The sequence below is a fragment of the Heptranchias perlo genome, chromosome 35 (assembly GCF_035084215.1).
Source record: "Heptranchias perlo isolate sHepPer1 chromosome 35, sHepPer1.hap1, whole genome shotgun sequence".
In the NCBI taxonomy this organism is placed as follows: Eukaryota; Metazoa; Chordata; class Chondrichthyes; order Hexanchiformes; family Hexanchidae; genus Heptranchias; species Heptranchias perlo.
The window spans coordinates 16,784,460-16,808,672 of record NC_090359.1 but is presented as its reverse complement, the minus strand read 5'-3'; the positions used below and the strand labels follow the sequence as shown (position 1 = coordinate 16,808,672).

General features: G+C 46.8%; 1 protein-coding gene and 3 non-coding genes across 4 annotated transcripts; 2 read left to right on the top strand and 2 right to left on the bottom strand.

Moving 5' to 3' along the window:
• Positions 1 to 2,416: 2,416 nt before the first annotated feature.
• LOC137302288 (zona pellucida sperm-binding protein 3-like) lies at positions 2,417 to 3,419 on the bottom strand. Its single transcript, XM_067971930.1, has 6 exons — positions 3,385 to 3,419; positions 3,204 to 3,330; positions 3,044 to 3,123; positions 2,842 to 2,963; positions 2,636 to 2,770; positions 2,417 to 2,557 (listed from the first exon to the last, which is right to left on the bottom strand). Exons 1-6 carry the CDS (start codon positions 3,417 to 3,419, stop codon positions 2,439 to 2,441), a joined length of 618 nt encoding a protein of 205 aa, XP_067828031.1. The 3' UTR covers positions 2,417 to 2,438.
• Positions 3,420 to 7,813: 4,394 nt separating this feature from the next.
• trnak-uuu (transfer RNA lysine (anticodon UUU)) lies at positions 7,814 to 7,885 on the bottom strand. Its single transcript has one exon. It is a non-coding gene; the product is annotated as a tRNA-Lys (tRNA).
• Positions 7,886 to 13,343: 5,458 nt separating this feature from the next.
• Positions 13,344 to 13,415, top strand: trnah-gug (transfer RNA histidin (anticodon GUG)). The gene has a single exon. It is a non-coding gene; the product is annotated as a tRNA-His (tRNA).
• A 2,452-nt stretch (positions 13,416 to 15,867) lies between these two features.
• Positions 15,868 to 15,940, top strand: trnaf-gaa (transfer RNA phenylalanine (anticodon GAA)). Its single transcript has one exon. It is a non-coding gene; the product is annotated as a tRNA-Phe (tRNA).
• The last annotated feature ends 8,273 nt before the right edge of the window (positions 15,941 to 24,213 follow it).

The window sequence follows — 24,213 nt, the reverse complement described above, 5'->3', positions numbered from 1 at the left end:
TCTCAAGGGCAATTCGGACGGGCAATAAATTCTGGCCTTGCCAGCAAAGCCCACATCCCATGAACAAATTAAAAAAGGATATTAAGGTCCTATTTCCCTCAGCAGAGAGGCCAATAACCAGGGGGCATATATTTCAAGTAATTGGTAGAAGGATTGGAGGGGATCTCTGGATATTTTTTTTCACCCAGAGGGTGGTGTGGGTATGGACCTTACTGGCTGAAAGGGTGGTAGAGGCAGAAACCCACATCGCTTTTTAAAAAGTACTTCGATGTGCACTTGAAGTGCCGTCACCGACAAGGCTGCGGACCAAGACCAAGAGTGCGATTAGGCTGGATAGCTCTTTTTCAGCTGGCATAGACACAATGGTCCGAATAGCCTCCTTCTGTGCTGTAAATTTATATGATTCTATAACTCCTAGTGTCAAATGTGACATGGCAAAAGATACTTGTTAATGATTCAAAAAAAATCTTTACAGAGAGGAAAGAAACAATGTCGAGCTCTGCCTGAAAGTGTTGTTCAGACAGACTCCATGAATTATTTTAAATGGGAGTGGTATAGGGACCTTGGAACAGAGGAACATTAAATTGGATGAGGGGAGAGGAAAGTCACCTGTTTCTGTACTGCAAGATCCTAAGCTTCATTGAGAATGAATTCTTGAAGCATTTCTACATGGTATTTTTTGCAACATTGTAAAAATATCCCAAAGTAGTTCTCCTGGTGACCTGGCCACTTTGTAAACTCTCCCTGAAATGTTTACATGTAAATCAGACAACAGACAGAAGAGGGTAGGATGGACCTACACTACACTTGAATGTATTGTCATCTATTGGGTTTAAAGTTTCCAAACACTATTTATCAATAGTGTGAGGAAGCTGAGAGTGAAAGTGAGGAGGGGCCGTCTGACTGCAGTTTCCACTGGAAGAAAAATCACCTTCAGTATGTACAGTGAGCAGAAATGAATTGCTATTGTTAAAAGTTCCCACTAACTTATTGTTATTCTACTTTAACAGAACGAGCCTGGATCTCCTGCTATGTTTAAACACTAAACTTCAGTGATTATAGCTCAAGTAAAATATTACTATGATTTGATTTAAATGGAGAAGTGGTTTCCACCTGCCAAAGAATGTTGTCTGAAGCGAGGGTGTTTACTGCTAACAGCTCCCATCCTGTTTAATAGACCCCCTGAATGTCTGATTTACCAGAAAGAAAAACTCAGCTCAGTAAAGTTAAACATTCTTATTAATCTGAATATTTTATGAACAAATTTCAGTATTTCACAAGGCAAGGGTGTCCCAGACATGGATTGGACCCAATTCACTGTAAAGTTATAAAAACAGCCAGTTTAGCGACCAGGGGACATCACCTAAAAATTAGAATCAGGACTTTCAGGAGTGAAGTGAAGAGACACTTCTACACGCAAAGAGTGGGAGAAGTTAGGAACACTCTGCCACAAATGGCAGTTGATGCTCGCTCAATTGTTAAATCTATTATCTCAGCTTAAAATTTTGTTAAGCAAAAAAAAGGTAAGGGGTATGACTAAGGCAGGTATATGGAGTTATGTCACAGATCAACCATGATCTCATTGAATGGTGGACCAGGCTCGAGGGGCGAAATGACCGACTCCTGTTCCGATGACCACCCTTCAAATACAGTGAATGATAAACAATGTAATTTGAAAATAGGACGAACTACTTACAAGACAATCCTGAGGGCCTGTCGTGAGGGGAAGCTGAGGATAAAGAAACTTCAATCTGTGCTCACAAGATGACAGGTGAAATTCAAATCCAACTGAGTTAAATCACAACCGCTGGGCTCCCCGTCCCTCACATTCTCACTGTGCCTGTACCCAGTGGGCACATCATTGCCCCCTGTGTACATTAACCATTACACTGAACATTTGAAATCTACCTGGAGTCCCACCCCCACTAAACAAGAATCTTTACACCAGGGGCAGAGATCTTCAATCTTGGAGGAGAGTTCCAAGTCCACCAACTTTCAATACTATTGGTGTTTGGACAATGAGCTCCAAAAGGGAAAGTTTAACTGGAGTTTGGAGCCCGTGTGGGATTCGAGTGATCAATGGCCACGGGACTCCAAGGGAATGATTGGGCCGTCAACCAGCCGGCACCAGTACACCAGGCCAGTCCCACTGTCCCTTCAGAGTTCATTGACCTGCACAATGAGGGCCTGGCAAGCCTTCACCCATTGCTGCAGCCATCCCTGGACAGGGCCTGGATACACTATTACCAGCCATTCTGCCACTAGTTACATGGACCCATTTCAACCCATTTCACTAACAGGAGGAACTGTGGAGGAGTGCGGAGTGTTACTAACAGAATTGAGCACTTGTTGCATGCTGATTGGAGCCAGATAATGAAAAATGAGCAACCAGCCATTAGAAGATACAAGTAGTCACTGATTTATTGGTCATTTGATAACTAGTTGAACTGGGTTTGCTTGTGTTTCCTGTACAGGAACAAGGCGATCAAAGAAGCAGAGATCAGAGAGACAGCGGTCACAGTCAGGGCCAGGATCAGGACCACCTCAGACTCCACACCTAAAAAGCAACAAGAAACCAATGGTCAGTGAAGGAAATACTGAGGGGAAAATGGAAACTAGCAGTCGGCCAACTCACCACCTGGAGACCTCTCCTGCATCCTTTGCTCAAGCTCATTAAGGGACCCAGTTGCCAGCTCTGTCACATCAGGATCCAGAATGACCAGGGGTCCAAGTGAGGCCTCACCCTCCCACTTCAATTCAGCATCACTCTCTGCAATATCAAACATTCCAGTTAGAGAGGGTAAAGGGTGACCTCCAACACAGAGAGGATCAATGTCCTACCAGGTCCAGATCCAAGATCCCTCCTTCCTCTGGAATCAGGTCGGAAATCCCTCGTGGCACTACAGCTGCCCAGATGACAACAGGCACACACATCATTGGTCGATTCTTCCAATGGGGTCCAGCTAAACCAGAGAATCAGTTTATCAACCATGTTGTCCATCACCCTTTAATACAACACATCCCTGAGAGAGAGGGAACTTACATAGTCTGGAAAGTACAAGCTTTGTTCATGGAATCTCTCCGATCCACTGCAGCAACTTTCAGGTGACAGGTGATGAAAATCTGAGGGACACATTCAATACAAGTTGTTATTTAGTGACCTCCTCCCAACATGGGGAACCCAATGTTTCGCTTCCTCTTACAAAGGAACGGTCATCTCCAAAGAAGCGGAACGCATCCAGGTCAAACTGGAGTTTGTCCAGCTCACGTTCACCTCTTGGCAACACAAAGGTTGAAAAGGAGTCCTCAGCTTTGCTGTCCAGGAGGCAACTGAAGAAAGATTTTTAAAAAAGGACAAAGTGAATTAAGTGAACCTATTGAGACAACGAGCTGGAGAAAGCAGAGAGCTCCTTACCCATGGTAGTCAATGATGTTGTATCTTGGGGTGGAATCCTTGTCTGGGCTCAATGTCGCTGCACAGCTGTCAATGTAGAGCTTCAAGGGCATGTGGTTGGTCATTGAAACAGAGGCCTCAATGTGAATGAGGTCACCCAGGTAGTAGACAGTCGAGGTGCACTCTGTAAGCCAGTCATCTGAAGTACAAGAGGACAAGGGTTGGAGACAGTGGGTGTAACTCCCAGTGGGAGACGACAGAAAAGCACTCCCCATCCACCCATCACATACCGTTCATAAGACGCAGTGAGAATAACAGAAGCCCTTCTCCAGACTTGGTCGAGCTGAATGGGATCCAGGTGGGCTTGATAGGGTCACTGCTCACATTGCCCTTCCTGGAAGGACAGGAGTGTAATTTCAGGACAACTTCAGAGAACTGCACCTGCTGTGGACCTTATTTGCCACAGAGTAAAGATTCTTACCGAAAATAGTGGCACTCAATGGGAATGATTGCTCCATTAGTTCTCACAATGACAGATCCACGAGCATTTGGGGTGTGGTTCAGGTGGGTGGTGTAGACCAGGAAATCTCCAGCCATCTGAAAGACATCAGGTTAAGGAATGAAGAGCTGGTCTCATTGGACAAAAGCTATTTCTGGTCATTTTCCTGCCCAGTTCAGCAGCAGTTTGAGGAGTTTGTTGTTCCTCAATGACACATGTTTGAAGCAGCTCCACCATTGGTTGAAGTTGCCTCGAGCAGCCTCTGTTACTCTGCTCAGTCCACCTATTACAGGGGACTTCAGGCCTGCAGTCAGAAACCCTGAAATGATTGGCACTGCCAGATTTGATGAGCATTCTGTCCCATGTAGAAGAGAGCTTTTCACCTTAAGGGGCTTCAAGTTACCCCTGATATGGAGCACAAAACACAACATCACTTTTAAACCTCATCTGTGTCTGCAGAATCAAGGGGATTGGCAGGTGTAACAACCAAAAGTGGAGTTCCCCTTTAATACACTGTATCCCAATTATTATTCCACTTGTTTCATCTTTCAAGAAAAGTCTCAACAGGAACTTCCACACTGAACATTCATTGACCACAAGTTGAGGCAACAGGCCAGAATATCCACAGGAAGGCACGGAAAAGATAAATCAATTGAGGCACAAAAGAATAGAGTGGTTTGGAGAAATGTCGGTGAAGGTTCAAGGTCAATAGAATTGAATCTCAGAGTTAGAGAGTAATAATGATCCATTTAAGAAAGATGCAGTCCCTCAGTGACAAGTTGAAGTTCTTTTTAAATATAAAGCTAAGATTAACATGTCAAAATAAAGAAAGTAGTTTCACACAGGGTGATATTTAACAGTGGGCAAGAATTTATACACAGATTTCATTCACGGATCTCCTCAGTGGCTGGAGTTTCACCCAATGTTAATGAGTTCAGAGTGGGCAGTAATCTACACAGTGAAATTGGAGCAAGAGTTGAGGAATCATATTACCTGCAATCTGCTGCCACATTCATGGAGCCCATAGTCAAAGAGGACAGTGTGGTTCTGCGAGTCGATCCCAGTTGGCCGACAACCTGCTGTCCCCAGGGTCAGGTCAGCAGCTTTAATCAGGTGCCTGGTTCGAAATAAATCCATGTCTACCCTCACCAGCAGGTTCTGCTCTCCACACTGCACCATCACAGTCTGCAGTGGAGACAGACTTCTCCCCTCAGACACACTGAAATGGGAACCAAAGGGAGGGACAGGGAGATGGACTCTCTGGGGTACAGGGGTGGGTTTTACTCTTCTCCATGGAAATCTCTGGCCTCTGAACTGTTGCCAAATATCAGAGCAACAAACGGCTCCAACTAACACCAGCACCGGGAACAAACCTCTCACCACAAAATCCCCCATGATACCAAACAACTCAACGATCACTTTACCCACCAACCAGCACCTTTTATACAAAACCTGCAGTCACCTGACTCCAATTCAATGAGTCGCTGTTGTGATACGATTGGATGTCTTTCAGAAAAAAACTCAATGTCTTTAGAATCCTCCTTTCATTAAATCACTTCCACTGTCCTATTTCATAAGTTTCATTCGAAAAAAATGAAAAAAAGGAAAGAAAAAAGGATGGAGATAGTGAGCGGTGTAACTGAGTTCAGAGATACAGAGAGACACCAGCAGAGGGAGGTAGAGAGCGGTGTAACTGAGTACAGAGATACAGAGAGACACCAGCAGAGGGAGGTAGAGAGCGGTGTAACTGAGTACAGAGATACAGTCAGACACCAGCAGAGGGAGGTAGAGAGCGGTGTAACTGAGTACAGAGATACAGAGAGAGACACCAGCAGAGGGAGGTAGAGAGCGGTACAACTGAGAGCAGAGATACAGAGAGACACCAGCAGAGGGAGGTAGAGAGCGGTGTAACGAGGTGCAGAGATGCAGAGAGACACCAGCAGAGTGTCCAGGAAACCAACCTTTTATCTGAAATCTGAGGCGGGATCTGAACTGCACAGTAGAGGAAGCATTACTGTGTATCTAACCCGTGTTGTGCCTTCCCTGGGAGTGTTTGATTTGACAGTGTCGAGGGAGCTTTGCTCTCTATCTAACCCGTGTTGTAACTGCCCTTCTACAACTGGAAAGTTTCTCCTTCTTTACTCTATGAAAACCCTTCACAATTTTGAACACCTCTATCAAATCTCCCCTTTACGTTCTGTGCTCTCAGGAGAACAGCCCCAGTTTCTCCAGTCTCTCCACATTACTGAAGTCCCTCATTCCTGGCACCATTCTAGTAAATCTCTTCTGCACCCTCTCTAAGGCCTTGACATCCTTCCTAAAGTTTGGTGTCCAGAATTGAACACAATACTCGAGCTGAGGTCCAACCAGTGTTTTATCAAGGTTCAGTATCAACACCTTGCTTTTGTATTCAATGCCTCAATTAATGAAGCCAAGGGCCCCATTTGCATTCTTAACAGCCTTCTCAACTTGTCCTGCCACCTTCAAAGATTTGTGTAATTACACCCCCAGGTCTCTCTATTCCTCCACTCCATTTAAAATTGTTCCATTTAGTTTATATTACCTCTCCTCATTCTTGCTACCAAAATGTATCACTTCACAATTCACTGTATTAAATTTCATCTGCCATGTTTCTGCCCATTTCACCAGTCTGTCTCTGTCCTCCTGAAGTCTGTTACTATCCTCAACATTGTTTATTACATTTCTGAGTTTCGTGTCATCTGCAAACTTTGAAATTATACCCTGTACACCCAAGTCCCGGTCATTAGTATATATCAAAACGAGCAGTGGTCCTAATACTGAGCCCTGGGGGACACCACTGTATACTTGCCTCCAGTCTGAAAAACAACCGTTCACCACTACTTTCTGTTTTCTGCCCCTTAGCCAGTTTTGTATCCACGCTGCCATTGTCCGTTTAATCCCATGGGCTTCAATTTTGCCAACAAGTCTATTATGTGATACTTTATACTCCCTTAATCTCTTCCTGCATAGAAACTCCCCGACCCATATTCATGGCCAGCCCCTCGACCTTGCAATCACGTGGCCTCTCCACTCCCGATCGTGTCAATCATGGATAAGGCCATCTCTGATCACTTCCTTGTATCCCTCTCCACCCACATGGAATCATAGAATCATAGAAAGGTTACAGCACGGAAGGAGGCCATTCGGCTCATTGAGTCCATACCAGCTCTATGCAAGAGCAATCCATGAAGTCCCACTCCCCCAATGCACATCACAGAATGAACACAGGAATCCCACTTTCTATGAGCGATAACAGGCTGCGGTTATGGTGCAGATCGGGACCCAGGGCTGAGGCTGTGGTCATCAGTTACTCTGGGAGTGGCACAGTCTGGTTCATGACTAGCCGGGGGTGAGAGTAACACCAGGGAGTCAGGCTGGTGTTTAGAAGGGTGTGGGTTCCAGCTCCCATTCCAGGACTGGGACACATGATCCAGGCTGACTGTGTCGTTCTGAGAGGGAGCTGCATCGTGAGAGGTGCTGTCCTTTGAATGAGGTGTTTAATGGGGGTCCCTTCTTTCTGCTCCGACGTGTAAAAGATCCCGTGACAATTTGTGAAGAGCCGAGTCTCGTTCCTTGTCTCACTGAGACTCTCAGTTAATTGGTTTGTTCTCTCCACAGATTCGGCCTGACTCGCTGAGTTTTTCCAGAATATTCTGTGAGTGTTTCACTGAGCCTCGGGTTTTACAGTGAATGATAAAAGGATTGTAGTCAAACACTTGGCCATGAGCTGCTGAGTGATCTGTCTGGACATTGTTGCTTTTCGTGCACTGTCCCTTCAAGAGCTGTGGTCTGCCTCATTTCTCAGTGTGATTGTGGGTCTGACACAGAAGCGAGGGAGGAAGCAGCAGCCACAGCCCGAACTGCAGGCAAATTGCGAGGCTGGGACTAAAAAGCTGTTATGCCCACACCGGGAGTCGAACCCGGGCCACCTGGGTAAAAGCCAGGAATCCTCACCGCTAGACCACATGAGAACTGAAGGGATGGTCAGCAGGAAGGGTACTGAGACTACACCCAGAAGGTTTAATGGAGGTTGACGATTATGACAGGTTTTGATACAGTAAATAAGGAGAAACTGTTTCCAGTGATGGAAGGGTTAATAACCAGAGGACACAGATTTAAGATCAATGGGCAAAAAAGCCACGGGCGGGGGAATGAGGAGAAATTTTTTTACGCAGCGAGTTTTTATGATCGGGAATGCACTGCCTGAAAGGGCGGTGGAAGTGGGTTCAATCGTAACTTTCAAAACGGAATTGAGTAAATAGTTGACATGAAAAAATTTGGAGAGATATGGGGAAAGAGCAGGGGAGTGGGACTAACCCACTTCCTTCTGTGTTCATCCCTGGAAAAAACTCTCCCCCAGGTCACTTACAACAGCACTTTCAAATTCCCAACTGTCTGGACTTTGGCCCTCCATTCACCACGACATTTCTGCAGCTCCCCATCTGCTCGATCAGACCCTCACCTCCATCTTTGATGCCCTTCTCCCCATTAAAACCATTACTCTTCTCTCACCCTGGTCGATCCCCCTGGTACTGCCCTCATTTCCACTCCTGTGAGCCCAAAGGACGCAGACTTGAACATTTATGGTGGACAACTGGTTAACCATTCATCACCAGATCTGGCTGGACCACATAAAGCACTATCGGGTCCTGCTCTCCTCTGACAAAACTGCTCACGATTCCAGGATCATCCTGGAATGTAAAGACAACCCCTGGCTTCTCTTCTCCACGACAGACCATCTTCTGACACTCCCCTTATCTTCACACACATCTCAATTAGATCACCCCTCAACCTCCAAAACTCAAGGGAATAAAAGTCTCGTCTGCAAGACCTGTCCTCACAATTTAACCCTTTTAGCCCCGATATCATTCTGGTGAATCTGTTCCACACCCAGTCAAGGCCAATATGTCCCTCCTGGGGTACGGTGCCCAGAACTGAACGCAGTTCTCCAGATGTGGTCTAACCAGGGCTTTGTGCATCGGTATCATAACTTCCACCCTTTGTATTCCAGCCCCTTGAGATGAAGGCTCACATTCCATTAATTATTTTTTGTACCTGTCCACTAGTTTTTAGTGATTTCTGGAGATGGACCGCTGAACCTCTCTGCTCCTCCATAGTTCCTAGTTTCTCGTCATTTAGAAAATGCTCTGATTTATCTTTTTAATGTTCTAAGTGGATGATATCTCACTTCCCCACATTGAACTCCATCTGCCACAGTTTTGCCCTCTCATTTAATCATCAATGTCCCTTCACTATTTCCTGCTCCCATCTACACTATTTACTGCGCCACCTAACTTGCTGGTTTAAGGGTGAAAACTGCCCTCCGCTTCACTGTAAGTGCAAGAGACAACTTTGTCGATGCCGTGTCGTGTGACAGACCGGCTCGTTGGACCTGCTCGTTTCATCTCATCTCATTTTCAGCAAACCGGAATATTCATGAAATAGAGGATGGTGAATCACAGCTCGAAAAACCGATCCCCTCGACCAATGGGGACTGCGCCTTCCAACAAATAGGCATTGATGGGGCAAAGTGAGTCTGCTGCTCAGAAATAATACAGCACAGATCATCACTCGTGCAAGCTTCATACCCTTTAGTTTGGAAAAGTAAACTGATGGGAGACAGCTGCTGTCGTGAATGGGTTTCCAAAACTCAAATCAAATGGATTTGTCCTGTGTTGTGAATTACTATTTGTCTGATTCAGGTTATCAGAGCAGTGGGGACTGCATTTTGTACATTCCGAATACCAATGCCCTGTCACGTGAGCCTGTCGTTCTATTCCCGTTCCAAGTCCTCTTTTAAATTTCGATGACTTCCCCGAAATTTGCTTGGAGGACTGTTCGAATCGCAGTCCGGCCCTTCCCACTGTCGCATCCTCTAAATCTCCACCCAGGATTTTCACTGGTGCAACTTTCATCAACTTGAGCTACTTTTTAATTTCAAAAGTAAAGTGCTGCGGATTCTGGAAATCTGAAATAAAAACAGAAAATGCTGGATACACTCAGCCGGTCAGGCAGCATCTGTGGAGCGAGTTCTGATGAAAGGTCACCGACCTGAAACATTCCCTCTGTTCCTCTCTCCACAGAGGCTGTCTGACCCGCTGAGAGTTCGCAACATTTTCTGTTTTTAATTTTTAATTTGTTCTTTGTATCAACTGTGCCGATCCGTTACTCGACCCACTGCGCGGCAGCTGGTGGTTTGGATTCGGGGCTCTCACCGCCGCGGTGTGGGTTCGATTCCCGGTCAGGGAAATAATTTTCAAAAAACAATTATGAACTTTATTAAATGAACACATGAAACTGATGAAACTCTGTAAAAGATGAATAATTGTTGTAATCGCCATTAATGAAGCGATAACTTTCTGCAGACTGACTGACGGAAATACTAACATGGTTACCGAGTGACAGTGACACGTGGGAAAGTTATTGTGTTTTGCATTTGATGAACTTTCATCCGTTCTCATTTTAAAGACTGTATTTTCAGAGTCTGGTTAAAATATTCAGTGTTTTTGACACCAGGAATGTGGTGCAGCCGTTGTTAAATTTAAAAGGAAAAGCCAATTATCTCCCACTTTTCACAGGAGAAGAAACTCACCTTGGAGATTCACCTGGAGCAAATTCCCAAATAATGTTCCTGCCCGGCATCGAACCGGAGACCTTTCGCGTGTGAGGTAAATGTGATAACCACAACACCACATCGTGTGATTTCTCTGTTAAACAACATCACTTCTATCCCTCACTAAAAGCTCTCAATCCTTCCCTTTCACAAACATTTCACTGATCAAAACTTCACAAGTCACACAGGAAAAAGTCTTCATTTCAAAATCATTAAACTTCCGAAGGAGCTGCGGGGACAGACTGAGCAAACCTGCGTTCAGTCGTCAAAGGCGGTGTGTGAAGGGTGTGGGTGTGTTGTCATCCTGAGAGACAGCGACAGGCCCGTGACACAGAGCGAAGGCAGGGACTGAGAAATGTGGCCATTCAGGTCCATAAATAGGCAGACACTCAGTCCCAGTCATTCATTCCGACACACGGTCCGGTGGTTAGTCAGTCAGTCGGGTCGGGAGGCCTGCAGACAGCAAACAAAGAGCCAGAGAATGAAGCAGAGACTCAATTAGACGGATAAACCGGGAGACAGACAGACAGTGAAGCGGGCAGGGACTCAGCCCTGGAGATAAGCAGACTGTATCCTTTGCCTTTGACCCTGATTTGTCAGTAATAATTTAAAACCGCTTCTGGTTCGGTCCCTTCCTTTAATCCTGTACAGCAGCAGTGACAAAAACTTTGTGGATTTGAGGGTTGAGCCGAATCCGAGTCAGTTCCCTGATCCCCGGGAGAAATTCCCTAATTCCTGGGCACTTTGTATCAAGCAGCAGTTAGCAGCAAAAAGTGTTATTAATGTGAGTAGTGGGACTGAGAAATATTTAAACAGCCGACACCCTGTAAAACAGAGCTCCAAGTATCGGTTTAAATAAAGTCCTGAACTGACAGAGCGGAGGGCAGATGAGGATTGAATTAAATCCCAATTCACTGAATCTAAACAAGGTTTAAAGAAGTGAATCTGTCCGGAGTGGGATTCCTGGGCCTGTGTGTGAGCTGCACCTGGATCGGTCCCGTTCAGTAAAGAGAGACCGGCAGGCGGCTCCCAGACACGGCTCAGGCCGGGACCGGCAGCTCTCCGCCGGCAGCGGCTGGATTAGAGAGCGAGGATCCTGAGCTGTTGTTGAGGCGGTCTGGCTGCTGCTGCTTCCGCCTCTCGCCCTCCGAGAGTCCCGGCGGCGGTCGGGACCGATCTCCCTCCTCTGGATCCGGATCCACCTCCTGTCGCAACTGACAGCGTCTGATTCCCGATCAGAAAACTGCGAGTTCGAATCAGGTCGGGATCACAGCATTTTCACAGTGGCTCAGGGTCCTGGGACTGGTTTTATATCAGTATTTGAGGGATGGGCTGTTCAGGTTTTTTGCTATAATAATGATCAGAATCAAGTTTGATGGATTAAAATGCTTTTTTTCTGTTCCTTTCTATTTACACACTCACCAGTTTCAGACAGAAACGGGTAACAATGTTTAAGGGATGTGATGTGCAGCCTCATCTCCCATCCTTTAAGACCAAGGTCGCAGACTTGAACGTTTATGGCGGACAACTGGTTCAGCCATTCATCGCCAGATCTGGCGGGAACACTTAAAGCACCATCAGGTCCTGCTCTCTGCCAAAACTGCTCATTATTCCAGGATCATCCTGGAAGGTAAAGATAACCCCGGCTTCTCTTCACTACAAAACGTCTCCTTAAACCCCTCTCCCCTGCCCCTCCCCCCTCACCTCCAACAAGTGCGAGGAGCTCATGGATTTCTTTGTCACTAATACTGAGACCATCCGTTCAGCTGCCTCTGCCGTTTCTCCCCCTTCCCCCACCCACAAGCTAAACTTCCACTCAGGTTCCCCCTGCCCCAGCCCTGAACTCACATCTTTCTCCAGTTTCTCTCCTATCTCCCCTCTTGCCCTCTCTGAGCTCATCTTGACCATGAGACCCATCCCCTACTCCTTCGACCCTATTCACACCAAACTGCTGACCCCCCAACTTCCCTTCTTGGCCACCATGTTAGCCCAATATTGTTAACAGTTTCCTCTCCTCAGGTAGTGGCCCCCTCCCCTTCAAATCTGGCGTCATCACAGCCTCCTCAAAAAACTCACCCTTGACCTCTCGGTCCTTGCAAACTGCCGCCTCCATCTCCGACCTAGTTGAAAAGTGGGATCATTATATCAAACCGAGATACTTATCACCTCCCCCTCCAAATATTCAAACCACCGTTCAGGAGGAGAACCCCTCTGCTCGCTGACCTACATTGGCTCCCAGTCCACAAACATCTCAAATTTTAAATTCTCATCCTCGTGTTCAAATCCCTCCATGACCTCGCCCCTCCCTATCTCTGTAACCTCCTCCACCCCGACAACCCTCCGAGATCTCTGAGCTCCTCCAATTCAGGCCTCTTGCGCATCCACGATTTTCATCGCTCCACCATTGGCGGCCGTGCCTTCAACCGACTGGGCCCAAAGCTCTGGATTTCCCTCCCTCAACCTCCCCGTCTCTCTACCTCTCTCTCCTCCCTTAAGATGCTCCTTAAACGCTCTCTACTTGCTTAAAAGCTGTTGAATCTTCAACCTTTTCCAGTTCTGACGAAGGGTCATCGACCTGAAACGTTAACTCTGTTTCTCTCTCCACAGACGCTGCCTGACTTGCTGATTATTTACAGCATTTTCTGTTTTTATTTCAAATTTCCAGCATCCGCAGTATTTTGCTTCCAATATCTCCTTCTGTGGCTCGGGGTCAAATATTGTTTAAAAAAGCTCCTGCGAAGCGCCTTGGGACGTTTTGCTACCTTAAAGGCGCTATTTAAATAGTTCGGGCAGATCTCTTGCCACTGACGTGTGGTGCCGTGATCGTATAGTGGTTAGTACTCTGCGTTGTGGCCGCAGCAACCTCGGTTCGAATCCGAGTCACGGCATAGTGTGCGCTGCTCCTTTTATTCTCTCCCGCGCTTGCAAATATAATGCAACAATATATCAATATTTAATAAATGAAAAAAACATTTTTTGGTGGTGTCGAAAACCTATTTATTCCATCAAATCCCAGCACTCTCACATGCCTGTACTTGATGTTCCACAGTTCAAACCCGCCTCTTCTCCCAGCTTTTTCTTCCTTCCACAGTCAATGGGCCGCCTTTACTTTCCTCCTTCCATTTCATGGACACTTTCCTGCGGCATTGCCGACTCTAACATTCACTTTCACGATCTCACGCCTTTAAGTTTGCTCTGCTCCGACCGCTGTTTCTATTGGGCACATGTCCCATTCACACCAATGTTCATTTGTGCCTTGAAACCAGTGGATAAATTTCGATCTGCGTGACCGCTCGACAGACAAACACGACGAAAGCAGGGCTGGTCTCTGGAAAGACAGCCGCCCGAATGTTCACGAAATTTACTTGTGGAATCTTGTGATCCAGGGGATGGTAACTGAAGAACTGGTTTTTGTTTTGATGCTTGTTGGCTCTTTTCTCTCAGCAGTTGAGTTGCGTGAGCGACGGGCAGCGCAACAGAGCTGTGAATGGCGGTTGAAAGGTGCACATTTGGCAAGTTTGGGCGGTGCAGTAAGATCGGAAGTGTTCCGCCTTGATCTTAATAGTTCTGTTGAAATTTGTGATTGAATCGAGTAGAGGATAAATGTAAAGAGCGCCTGTGGGGAAAAAGGAGCGATTACAGGCCATCAGCGAAAGGTCTTTCAAATTCTCGTGGCGCAGGACGCTGTGTGTGGAAACGGCAGATTTTAAAGTGAGTGTGTCGGAAAGTAAAGTGTGATCTTGTGTGTGAGAAGAGCACAAGAAAGTTGTGCTTGAAGCTGCGCCCTTGAGGCAAGTTGCAGGTTGTCACGAAAACTGCGATAGTGAAAGCTCAAAAATAAACCCAGAAACTGCTGGCAACACTCAGCAGGTCAGGTGGTATCTGTGGGGAGATGCTCAAGTATTTATCCAATTCTCCTTTTAATGTTACGATTGAATCGAGCTCCACCATCCTTTAAGGCAGTGCGTTCCAGATCATAACAATTCGCTGTGTCAAAAAAAATCTCCTTATTTCCCTTCTGGTTCTTTTGCCAATTATCTTAAATCTGCGTCCGTTGGTTGCCGACCCTCCCGCCAGTGGGTGAAGTTTCTCCTTATTTACTCGATCAAAACCCCTCTTAATTTTGAACACGTGGATTACTTCTACCCTTAACCTTCATTGCTCGAAGCAGAACAATCCCAGGTTCTCGAGTCTCTCCACACAACTAAACCCCATCCCTGGTATAATTCTGGGAAATCTCCTCTCCATCCTCTCCAAGACCTTGACCTCCTTAATAAATTATAGTGCCCAGAATTGGACACAATACTTCAGATGAGGCCTGAACAATGATTTATAAACGTTTAACATAACTTCCTTGCTTTTGTGCTCTATTTCTCTATTATTAAGCCAAGGAACCGGATGCTGTTTTAACGGTTTCAACAACTTGTGCTGCCACATTCAAAGATGTTGATGAAAATGATCAGCAACACATTGAGTGAGATCAGATAACAGAGCACAGGCCGGGATGGCGGAGAGAGACAGAGACACGAGTTGTGATCTGTAACTTTTTATAAACACTTCAGTTTATTTCACTCCGTGTCCAACACCGTGCGATCTCCCCTGGTGTGTCAGCTTTCTGTGTTCATACAGTGTAATGTATCGAATTGTCTCTTGGATCACACGGGGTGGTAGACGGGGGTCTGTGTGCGGAGGGTTCGGGGGGTGAGCTCTGATTCCCGCCCTCTTCTGGATTGAAAGGAGAAAAGAATGAATGAGAGAGAGAAGCGATGTGGGAGAAGGGATGATGGAAGAATTTGTCCATGAACCTGATTAAAATGGCCCAAAAACAAGATAATATTAAGATATCATCAGCAGAACATTAATACAAGCTGTAAAACAAAAGCAAAATACTGCAGATGCTGGAAATCTGAAGTAAAAACAGAAAATGCTGGAAATACTCAGCAGGTCAGGCAGCATCTGTGGAGAGAGTTCTGATGAAAGGTCATCGACCTGAAAGGATGTTTCTCTCTCCACAGATGCTGCCTGACCTGCTGAGTGTTTCCCGCATTTTCTGTTTTTATTTTTAATATAACCTGAGCTCTGTCGAGCGTTTGTTGGTCGATTCACTGATAAAGCTGGGAATTGAGGGGAAGCTGGTTCATGGCGAACCCCAGCTCTGAATCCCCCCGGCAGAGAGTTCAAGGAATGTTTAATTTAAATGAGATTCAACGACAGGATCAGAAAATCTCTCCTTGATGGTCGGTCTCATTCTCCCGAAGTGAGGAATGAGCGGGAGGGGCAATTCCACCCGGGGTTAGATTTTATTCCAAGAGGATGACTCAAAAACTAGCTTGATGTGGGGCCGAAATAGCTCAGTTGGGAGAGCGTTAGACTGAAGATCTAAAGGTCCCAGGTTCAATCCCGGGTTTCGGCAGTTTTGGGTTATTTTGTTTCTTCTTCTTTGGGCCGATTCTCGAACATTTATTTGCACTGACATTTTTACCCGACACTGAACGGTTGGGGATGGAATAGAGAGACATCAAGGATGTCTGTATTTAGCTTTTATTTCTCTATTTCCTTCTGCCTTTCTCTCTGGTTTTTGTCTCTCTCGGTGCCCGATGAACATTTGATTTCATGCATTTGTCCTAAACTGATGCCTTTTCCACATCTCAGGGCGGTCAGACACGCTCTGTCTGTCTGTTACTGCTTGTGACCATTAACGGGAACAGGCCGCGAGTTAAACATTTATCAGCAAACCGCCAGAGAGATAACACAGCGGGAATAAAACACATTGCCTCACATTGTTAGACACCGAGTGACACAGATTGTAATGTGTGTCAGTAAACAGACCCGGAAAACAGAGTCCGAGAAAGGAAAGAAATAGAGAGATAGAAAAGAGTCATAAAAAGAAAGAAAACCCTTTCTCCACCCCAACAACAACAACAACTTGCATTTATATCGCGCCTTTAACGGAGTAAAACGTCCCAAGGCGCTTCACAGGAGCGATTATCAAACAAAATGTGACACGGAGCCACATAAAGAGATATTGGGACAGGTGAGGTAGGTTTTAAATGTCTTAAGGGAGGAGAGAGAGGTAGAGAGGCGGGGAGGTTTAGGGAGGGAAATCCAGAGCTTTGGGCCCAGTCGGGTGAAGGCACGGCCGCCAATGGTGGAGCGATGAAAATCGTGGATGCGCAAGAGGCCTGAATTGGAGGAGCTCAGAGATCTAGGAGGGTTGTAGGGGTGGAGGAGGTTACAGAGATAGGGAGGGGCGAGGTCATGGAGGGATTTGAACACGAAGATGATAATTTAAAATTTGAGATGTTGGTGGACTGGGAGCCAATGTAGGTCAGCGAGCAGAAGGGGTTCTCCTCCTGAACGGTGGTTTGAATGTTTGGGGGGCGGGGCTGTGTAAATATCTAGATTTAATATAATGATCCCACTTTTCAACTACCCCGAATTATTACAATGCTGACCTGGAACAATCTTGAACATACCGCAAAACAAGACATTAAGATCAATGGTCACTTTAGCAAGGAGTTTAAAAGATTCTTCTAAGAAGGAGAAGGCTGAAGAAACGGACTGTGAACATTTCATGACGGCCTATTTATTTGTGTCCAGGGACAGGGATGAGACACATGAAATGTTTCACACATTTCAAATCTCCGCGGTCAGACTGCCGATTGTTTATTGATCAGGAAGATGGCTGGTAATAATCTGAGACCCAGTGAAGAGGTGAGAACAGAGCAGCAGGGAATGATCCCAGAACAATAGGAGCCAGCAGCTCACCGTCTGGTACCTGTGTCAGGGACAATACACAACACCTCAGCTCCAGACCAGGAACAGAGAGCTGCTGCTAACGTGGCCCAGCCCTCGCAAACTGCTGGAACTGTGGGATGGAAATCAGACTTTGGGTCTTGGAGGCTGCTTTAGGGGCTCCGTGGCTGATCGAAAGAATAATTTCTATTAAAGAGCAGGGCTCTGCTCCATCGCAGACTGATACTGTACAGTACATGGCAGAGTAAAGCTCCCTCTACACTGTGTCATCAAACATTCCGGGGGCAGGTGCATCAAGTGTTAGATCAAGATTAAATCTCCCTCTACACAGTCACAGAGGATGTCATTTGTGACTTTGACAAGGGCCGTTTCAGGACAGTGGCAGGAGTGGAAACCTGATTGGAGGGATTCAAACATGGTGTTGTGGGAAAGATGGACATGGATTTGGGAGGTGACAAGACTTTGGAGAGGAAAGGGAGGTGGGAGATGGGGTGGTAGTTTACAAGGACACAGGGGTCAAGGGTGGGTCTTTTGAGAAGGAGGGTGATGACGGCAGATTTGATGGGGAGGGGGACAGTACCTGAGGAGAGGAGACCATTAACAATGTCAGCTAACATGGGGCCAGGAAGGGAGGTTGTTTGGTCAGCAGATTGTTGGGAATAGGGTCGAGGGAGCAGGAGGTGGGTCTCATTGTCAAGATGAGCTCAGAGAGGGCATGAGGGGAGATAGGAGAGAAACTTGGTGAGCTCGGGGAAGGGAGGGGAGCGGCAGAGGCAGCTGAATGGATGGTCTCAATCTTAGTGACAAAGAAGTCCATGAGCTCATTGCACTTTTTGTTGGAGGTGAGGATGAAGGAATGATGGGAGAGGGGTTTAAGAAGACGGTTTGTAGTGGAGAAGAGAAGCCGGGGGTTATCTTTACATTCCAGGATGATCCTGGAATAGTGAGCAGTTTTGTCAGAGGAGACAGGACCCGATAGTGCTTTATGTGGTCCAGCCAGATCTGGCGATGAATGGCCAAAGCAGTTGTCCACCATAAACTTTCAAAGCTGTGTCCCTTGGACTTAAGGAAGCAGAAATGAGGGCAGACCCAGGGGGATTGACCAGGGTGAGGGAGAGTGATGGTTTTAATGGGTACAAGAGCGTCAAAGGTGGAGGTGAGGGTGTGATTGAGCAAATCAGTAGCTGCAGAAATGTCGTGGTGAATGGAGGGCCAAAGTCCAGAGAGTTGGGAATTTGAAAGTGCCGTTGTAAGTGACCTGGGGGAGGGTTTTTTCCAGGGATGAACACAGAAGGAAGTGGGTTAGTCCCACTCCCCGGCTCTTTCCCCACAGCCCTGCAATTTATTACACGTCAACTATTTATCCAATTCCCTTTTGAAAGTTACTATTGAACCTGCTTCCACCTCCCTTTCAGGCAGTGCATTCCAGATCATAACAACTCGCTGTGTAAAAAAATCTCTCCAAATCCCCCAATGATTTCTTTCAATTTATCTGAAATCTGTGTCCTCTGGTTATTAACCATTCCATCACTGGAAACAATTTCTCTTTACACACTCTGTCAAAACCTTTCATAATTGTGAATACCTCCTTTGAATCGTCCGTTAACTTTCCGGTTGTAGTCTCAGTGCCCTTCCTGCTGGTGTTTTGTTTCAGTTCCCATGTGGTCTAGCGGTGAGGATTCTTGGTTTTCACCCAGGCGGCACGGCTTCGATTCCCGGTGTGGGAATAGTGAACTTTTAGTTTCAGCCTCCCAATTTGCCTGCAGTCCAGGCTGTGGCTGCTGCTTTCTCTCTCACTTCTGTGTCAGTCCCACAATCACACTGAGAAATGAGGCAAACCACGGGTCTTCAGGCGACAGTGCACCAAAAACTGAAGGGAAGCAAGCAACAATGTCACGACAGGTTGGGCAGCAGCTCATGGCCAAGTGTTTGACTACAGTCCTTTTATTATTTACTGTAAAACCCGAGTCTGAGTGAAACACACACAGAACAATCTGGAAACACTCAGTGAGTCGGGCCCCATCTGCGCAGAGAACGGACCAATTAACTGAGAGTCTCAATGAGACGAGGAACGAGACACGGCCCCCTGTGAGAAACAAGGAACTTGCATTTGTATAGCACCTTTCACATCCTCAGGACATCCCAACGCACTTCTCTCGAAGATCAGTCACTATCGTTTTTAAGAGAAGGTAGCAGACAAGTTGTGTACAGCAAGATCCCACAAACAGTGATAAGATATTGAGCCGATCTCCTGTTTGTTGGGTGCTGATGGTCGAGGGAAGAATGTTGGCCAGGACACCGGGAGAACTCCCTGCTCTTCACAAAATGCCACGGGATCTTTTACACCTCGGAGCAGAAAGAAGGGACCCCCATTAAACACCTCATTCAAAGGACAGCACCTCTCACGATGCAGCTCCCTCTCAGCTCGACACAGTCAGTCTGGATCATGTGTCCCAGTCCTGGAACGGGAGCTGGAACCTACACCCTTCTGAACACCAGCCTGACTCTCTGGTGTTACTCTCACCCCCGGCTAGTCATGAACCCGACTGTGCCACTCCCAGAGTAACTGATGACCACAGCCTCAGCCCTGGGTCCCGGTCTGCACCATAACCGCAGCCTGTTACCGCTCATAGAAAGTGGCGTGGGATTCCTGAGTTCATTCTATGATGTGCATTGGGGGAGGGGGACCAGCTGGATTGATCTTGCATGGAGCCGGTAAGGACTCGATGTGCCAAATGGCCTCAAACCATGCTGTGACCTTTCTATGATTCTCTGATTCCATGTGGGTGGAGAGGGTTACAAGGAAGTGATCAGAGATGGCCTTATCCATGATTGACACGATCAGGAGAAGAGAGACCACGTGAGATGGCAAGGTCGAGGGGGTGGCCATGAATATGGGTCGGGGAGTTTCTATGCAGGGAGAGATTAAGGGAGGATAAAGTATCACACAATAGACTTGTTAGAAAAATTGAAGCCCATGGGATTAAACGGACAATGGCAGCATGGATACAAAATTGGCTAAGGAGCAGAAAACAGAGAGTAGTGGTGAACGGTTGTTTTTCAGACTGGAGGCAAGTATACAGTGGTGTCCCCCAGGGCTCGGTATTAGGACCACTGCTCTTTTTGATATATATTAATGACCGGGACTTGGGAGTACAGGGTATAATTTCAAAGTTTGCAGATGACACGAAACTCAGAAATGTAATAAACAATGTTGAGGATGGTAACAGACTTCAGGAGGACAGAGACAGACTGGTGAAATGGGCAGATGAAATTTAATGCAGAGAATTGTGAATTGATACATTTTGGTAGGAAGAATGAGGAGAGGCAATTTAAACGAAATGGCACAATTTTAAAGGGAGTGCAGGAATAGAGAGACCTGGGGGTGTAGTTACACAAATCTTTGAAGGTGGCAGGACAAGTTGAGAAGGCAGTTAAAAAAGCAAATGGGGCCCTTTGCTTTATTAATTGAGGCATTGAATACAAAAGCAAGGAATTGATACAAAACCTTTATAAAACACTGGTGAGGCCTCAGCTGGAGTATTGTGTTTAATTCTGGGCACGAAACATGAAGAAGGATGTCAAGGCCTTAGAGAGGGTGCACAGGAGATTTATTAGAATGGTACCAGGGATGAGGGACTTCAGTTATGTGGAGAGACTGATTAAAGTTCCATCTGAACTGCCCCATCAAACACTCCCAGGACAGGTACAGCACGGGTTATATGCAGAATGAAGCTTCCTCCACACTGTCAAATCAAACACTCCCAGGGCAGGTACAACACGGGTTAGATACACAGTAATGCTTCCTCTACTCTGTGCAGTTTATATCTCGCCTCAGATTTCAGATAAAAGGTTGGTTTCCTGGACACTCTGCTGGTGTCTCGCTGTCTCTCTGCACTCAGTTACACCGCTCTCTACCTCCCTCTGCTGGTGTCTCTCTGTATCTCTGTACTCAGTTACACCGCTCTCTACCTCCCTCTGCTGGTGTCTGTCTGTATCTCTGTACTCAGTTACACCGCTCTCTATCTCCCTCTGCTGGTGTCTCTCTGTATCTCTGTACTCAGTTACACCGCTCTCTACCTCCCTCTGCTGGTGTCTGTCTGTATCTCTGTACTCAGTTACACCGCTCTCTATCTCCCTCTGCTGGTGTCTCTCTGTATCTCTGTACTCAGTTACACCGCTCTCTACCTCCCTCTGCTGGTGTCTGTCTGTATCTCTGTACTCAGTTACACCGCTCTCTACCTCCCTCTGCTGGTGTGTCTCTGTATCTCTGTACTCAGTTACACCGCTCTCTACCTCCCTCTGCTGGTGTCTCTCTGTATCTCTGTACTCAGTCACACCGCTCTCTACCTCCCTCTGCTGGTGTCTCTCTGTATCTCTATACTCAGTCACACCGCTCTCTACCTCCCTCTGCTGGTGTCTGTCTGTATCTCTGTACTCAGTTACACCGCTCTCTATCTCCCTCTGCTGGTGTCTCTCTGTATCTCTGTACTCAGTTACACCGCTCTCTATCTCCCTCTGCTGGTGTCTCTCTGTATCTCTGTACTCAGTTACATCGCTCTCTATCTCCCTCTGCTGGTGTCTCTCTGTATCTCTGTACTCAGTTACACCGCTCTCTATCTCCCTCTGCTGGTGTCTCTCTGTCTCTCTTTACTCAGTTACACGGCTCTCTACCTCCCTCTGCTGGTGTCTCTCTGTATCTCTGTACTCAGTTACACCGCTCTCTACCTCCCTCTGCTGGTGTGTCTCTGTATCTCTGTACTCAGTTACACCGCACTCTACCTCCCTCTGCTGGTGTCTCTCTGTATCTCTGTACTCAGTTACACCGCACTCTACCTCCCTCTGCTGGTGTCTCTCTGTATCTCTGTACTCAGTTACACCGCTCTCTACCTCCCTCTGCTGGTGTCTCTCTGTATCTCTATTCCCAGTTACACCGCTCTCTACCTCCGTCTGCTGGTGTCTCTCTGTATCTCTGTACTCAGTTACACCGCTCTCTACCTCCCTCTGCTGGTGTCTCTCTGTATCTCTGTACTCAGTTACACGGCTCTCTCCCTCCCTCTGCTGGTGTCTCTCTGTATCTCTGTACTCAGTTACACCGCTCAGTCTGTCCCCGCAGCTCCTTCGGGAGTTTAATGATGTTGAAATTAAGTCTTTTTCCTCTGTGACTTGTGAAGTTTTGATCAGTGAAATGTTTGAGAAAGAGATGGAATGAGAGCTTTAAGTGTGGGACAGAAGTTGTTTAACGGAGAAGGCACACGATGCCTTAAATTGAGCAGTGGTTTCCCTCGTGCAGCGGTTATCATGTTTACATCACTCATGAAAGGTCTCTGTTTCAATCCCGGGCGGGACCATTATTTGGGAAATTGCTCCGCGTGAATCTCCAGGATGAGTTTCTTCTCCTGTGAAAAGCGGGCGATAATTGATTTTTCCTGTTAAATTTGACAACCGCTGCACCACATTCCTTTCAGGGAGAAGGGATGATGGAAGAAAGTGCCCATGAACCTGATTAAATGAGGCCAAACACAAGATAATATTAAGATATCATCAGCTGAACATTAACATAACCTGAGCTCCGAGATCTGACCGGGTCCCATTCCCCCAGAGTGAGGAATGAGCGGGAGGGGAAATTCCACCCGGTTTATATTTTCCTCCAAGGAGATGTCACAAAGTCCAATTTGCAGTGGAGTCGAAATAGTTGAGTTTGGAGAGCGTGAGATTGAAGATCTAAAGGTCTCTGGGTTTGATTCTGTGTTCGGTGATTTTTGTTGCTCTGTTCTCATTCTTTGAGTCGATTCTCGCATTTATTTACACTGAAATTTTAACCGGCACAGAAAGGTTGGGGAAGAAATAGACAGGCATCAAGAATGGGAAATATTGATAGTGTCTTTATTGAGTTTTTATTTCTCTTTTCTCTTCTGCCTTTTTCTCTGGAATTTGTCTCTCTCGGTGCCGGGAGACCATTTGATTTGAGGCATTTGTCCTGAACTGATGTCTTTTCCACATCTCGGGGCGGTCAGACCCGCTCTGTCTGTTACTACTTGTGACCATTGACGGGAACAGACCGCGAGTTAAACGTTTATCAGCAAACCGACAGAGAGAAAACACAACGGGAATCAAACCCATTGGGCATGATTTTATCGGGGATGGGGGTCACGGGGGTCAAGAGGTCATGGGTGGGTCAGTCATCGGGGGCATCGGCGAGTCAGTCATCGGGGGTCGGGGGTCATCGCGGGGGTCGGAGATCATGGGGTTTGTCGCTCGTGCAGGGGTGTCGGAGATTTGGAGGGGGTCGGCCGATCGCCTGTGTGGAATCAAGGCAGGTTGGCTTGTTGGGCCAGGGGGAAGCACTCCTGTTCCTCCGGGCCCAAAAGCTGTGCGATAAAGGCATTTACCTGCTGTTTCGGGCCTTCTCGCCTCCTCTCATGTGGTGTGAAGGAGAAGGCCCAGGAATCCCGGCCCCCAAGAGTTTAAAATAAAAAAGCTGTAAAAATGGAGGCCCGCATGCTAGCTACATAAACACTCACACACAGACATATACACACAAACATACACACACCAATAACATGAAAGTAACACAGGACTACTTGACAAACAGCATGCTGCAGACAGAGCGAAGCGATCCCACAAACAACGGATCAGATCAAAGCTCTGCAGTCCTGCCACACCCATTTGTGAATGATGGTGGATAATTAAACAACTAATGGGAAGAGGCTCTATGAACATCCCCATCCTCAATGATGGTAAAGCCCAGCGTGTGAGTGCAAAGTTTCAGAAACCGTCTTCAGCCAGAAGTGCCGAGTGGATGATCCATCTCGGCCTCCTCCCGAAATCCCCACCATCACAGAAACCAGTCGAACATCGAGGTGAAGAGTGAAGCTGAGAGCAGATTTTAAAACCGCTGGAATGTCAGTGAAATTAAATTGGGGAAAG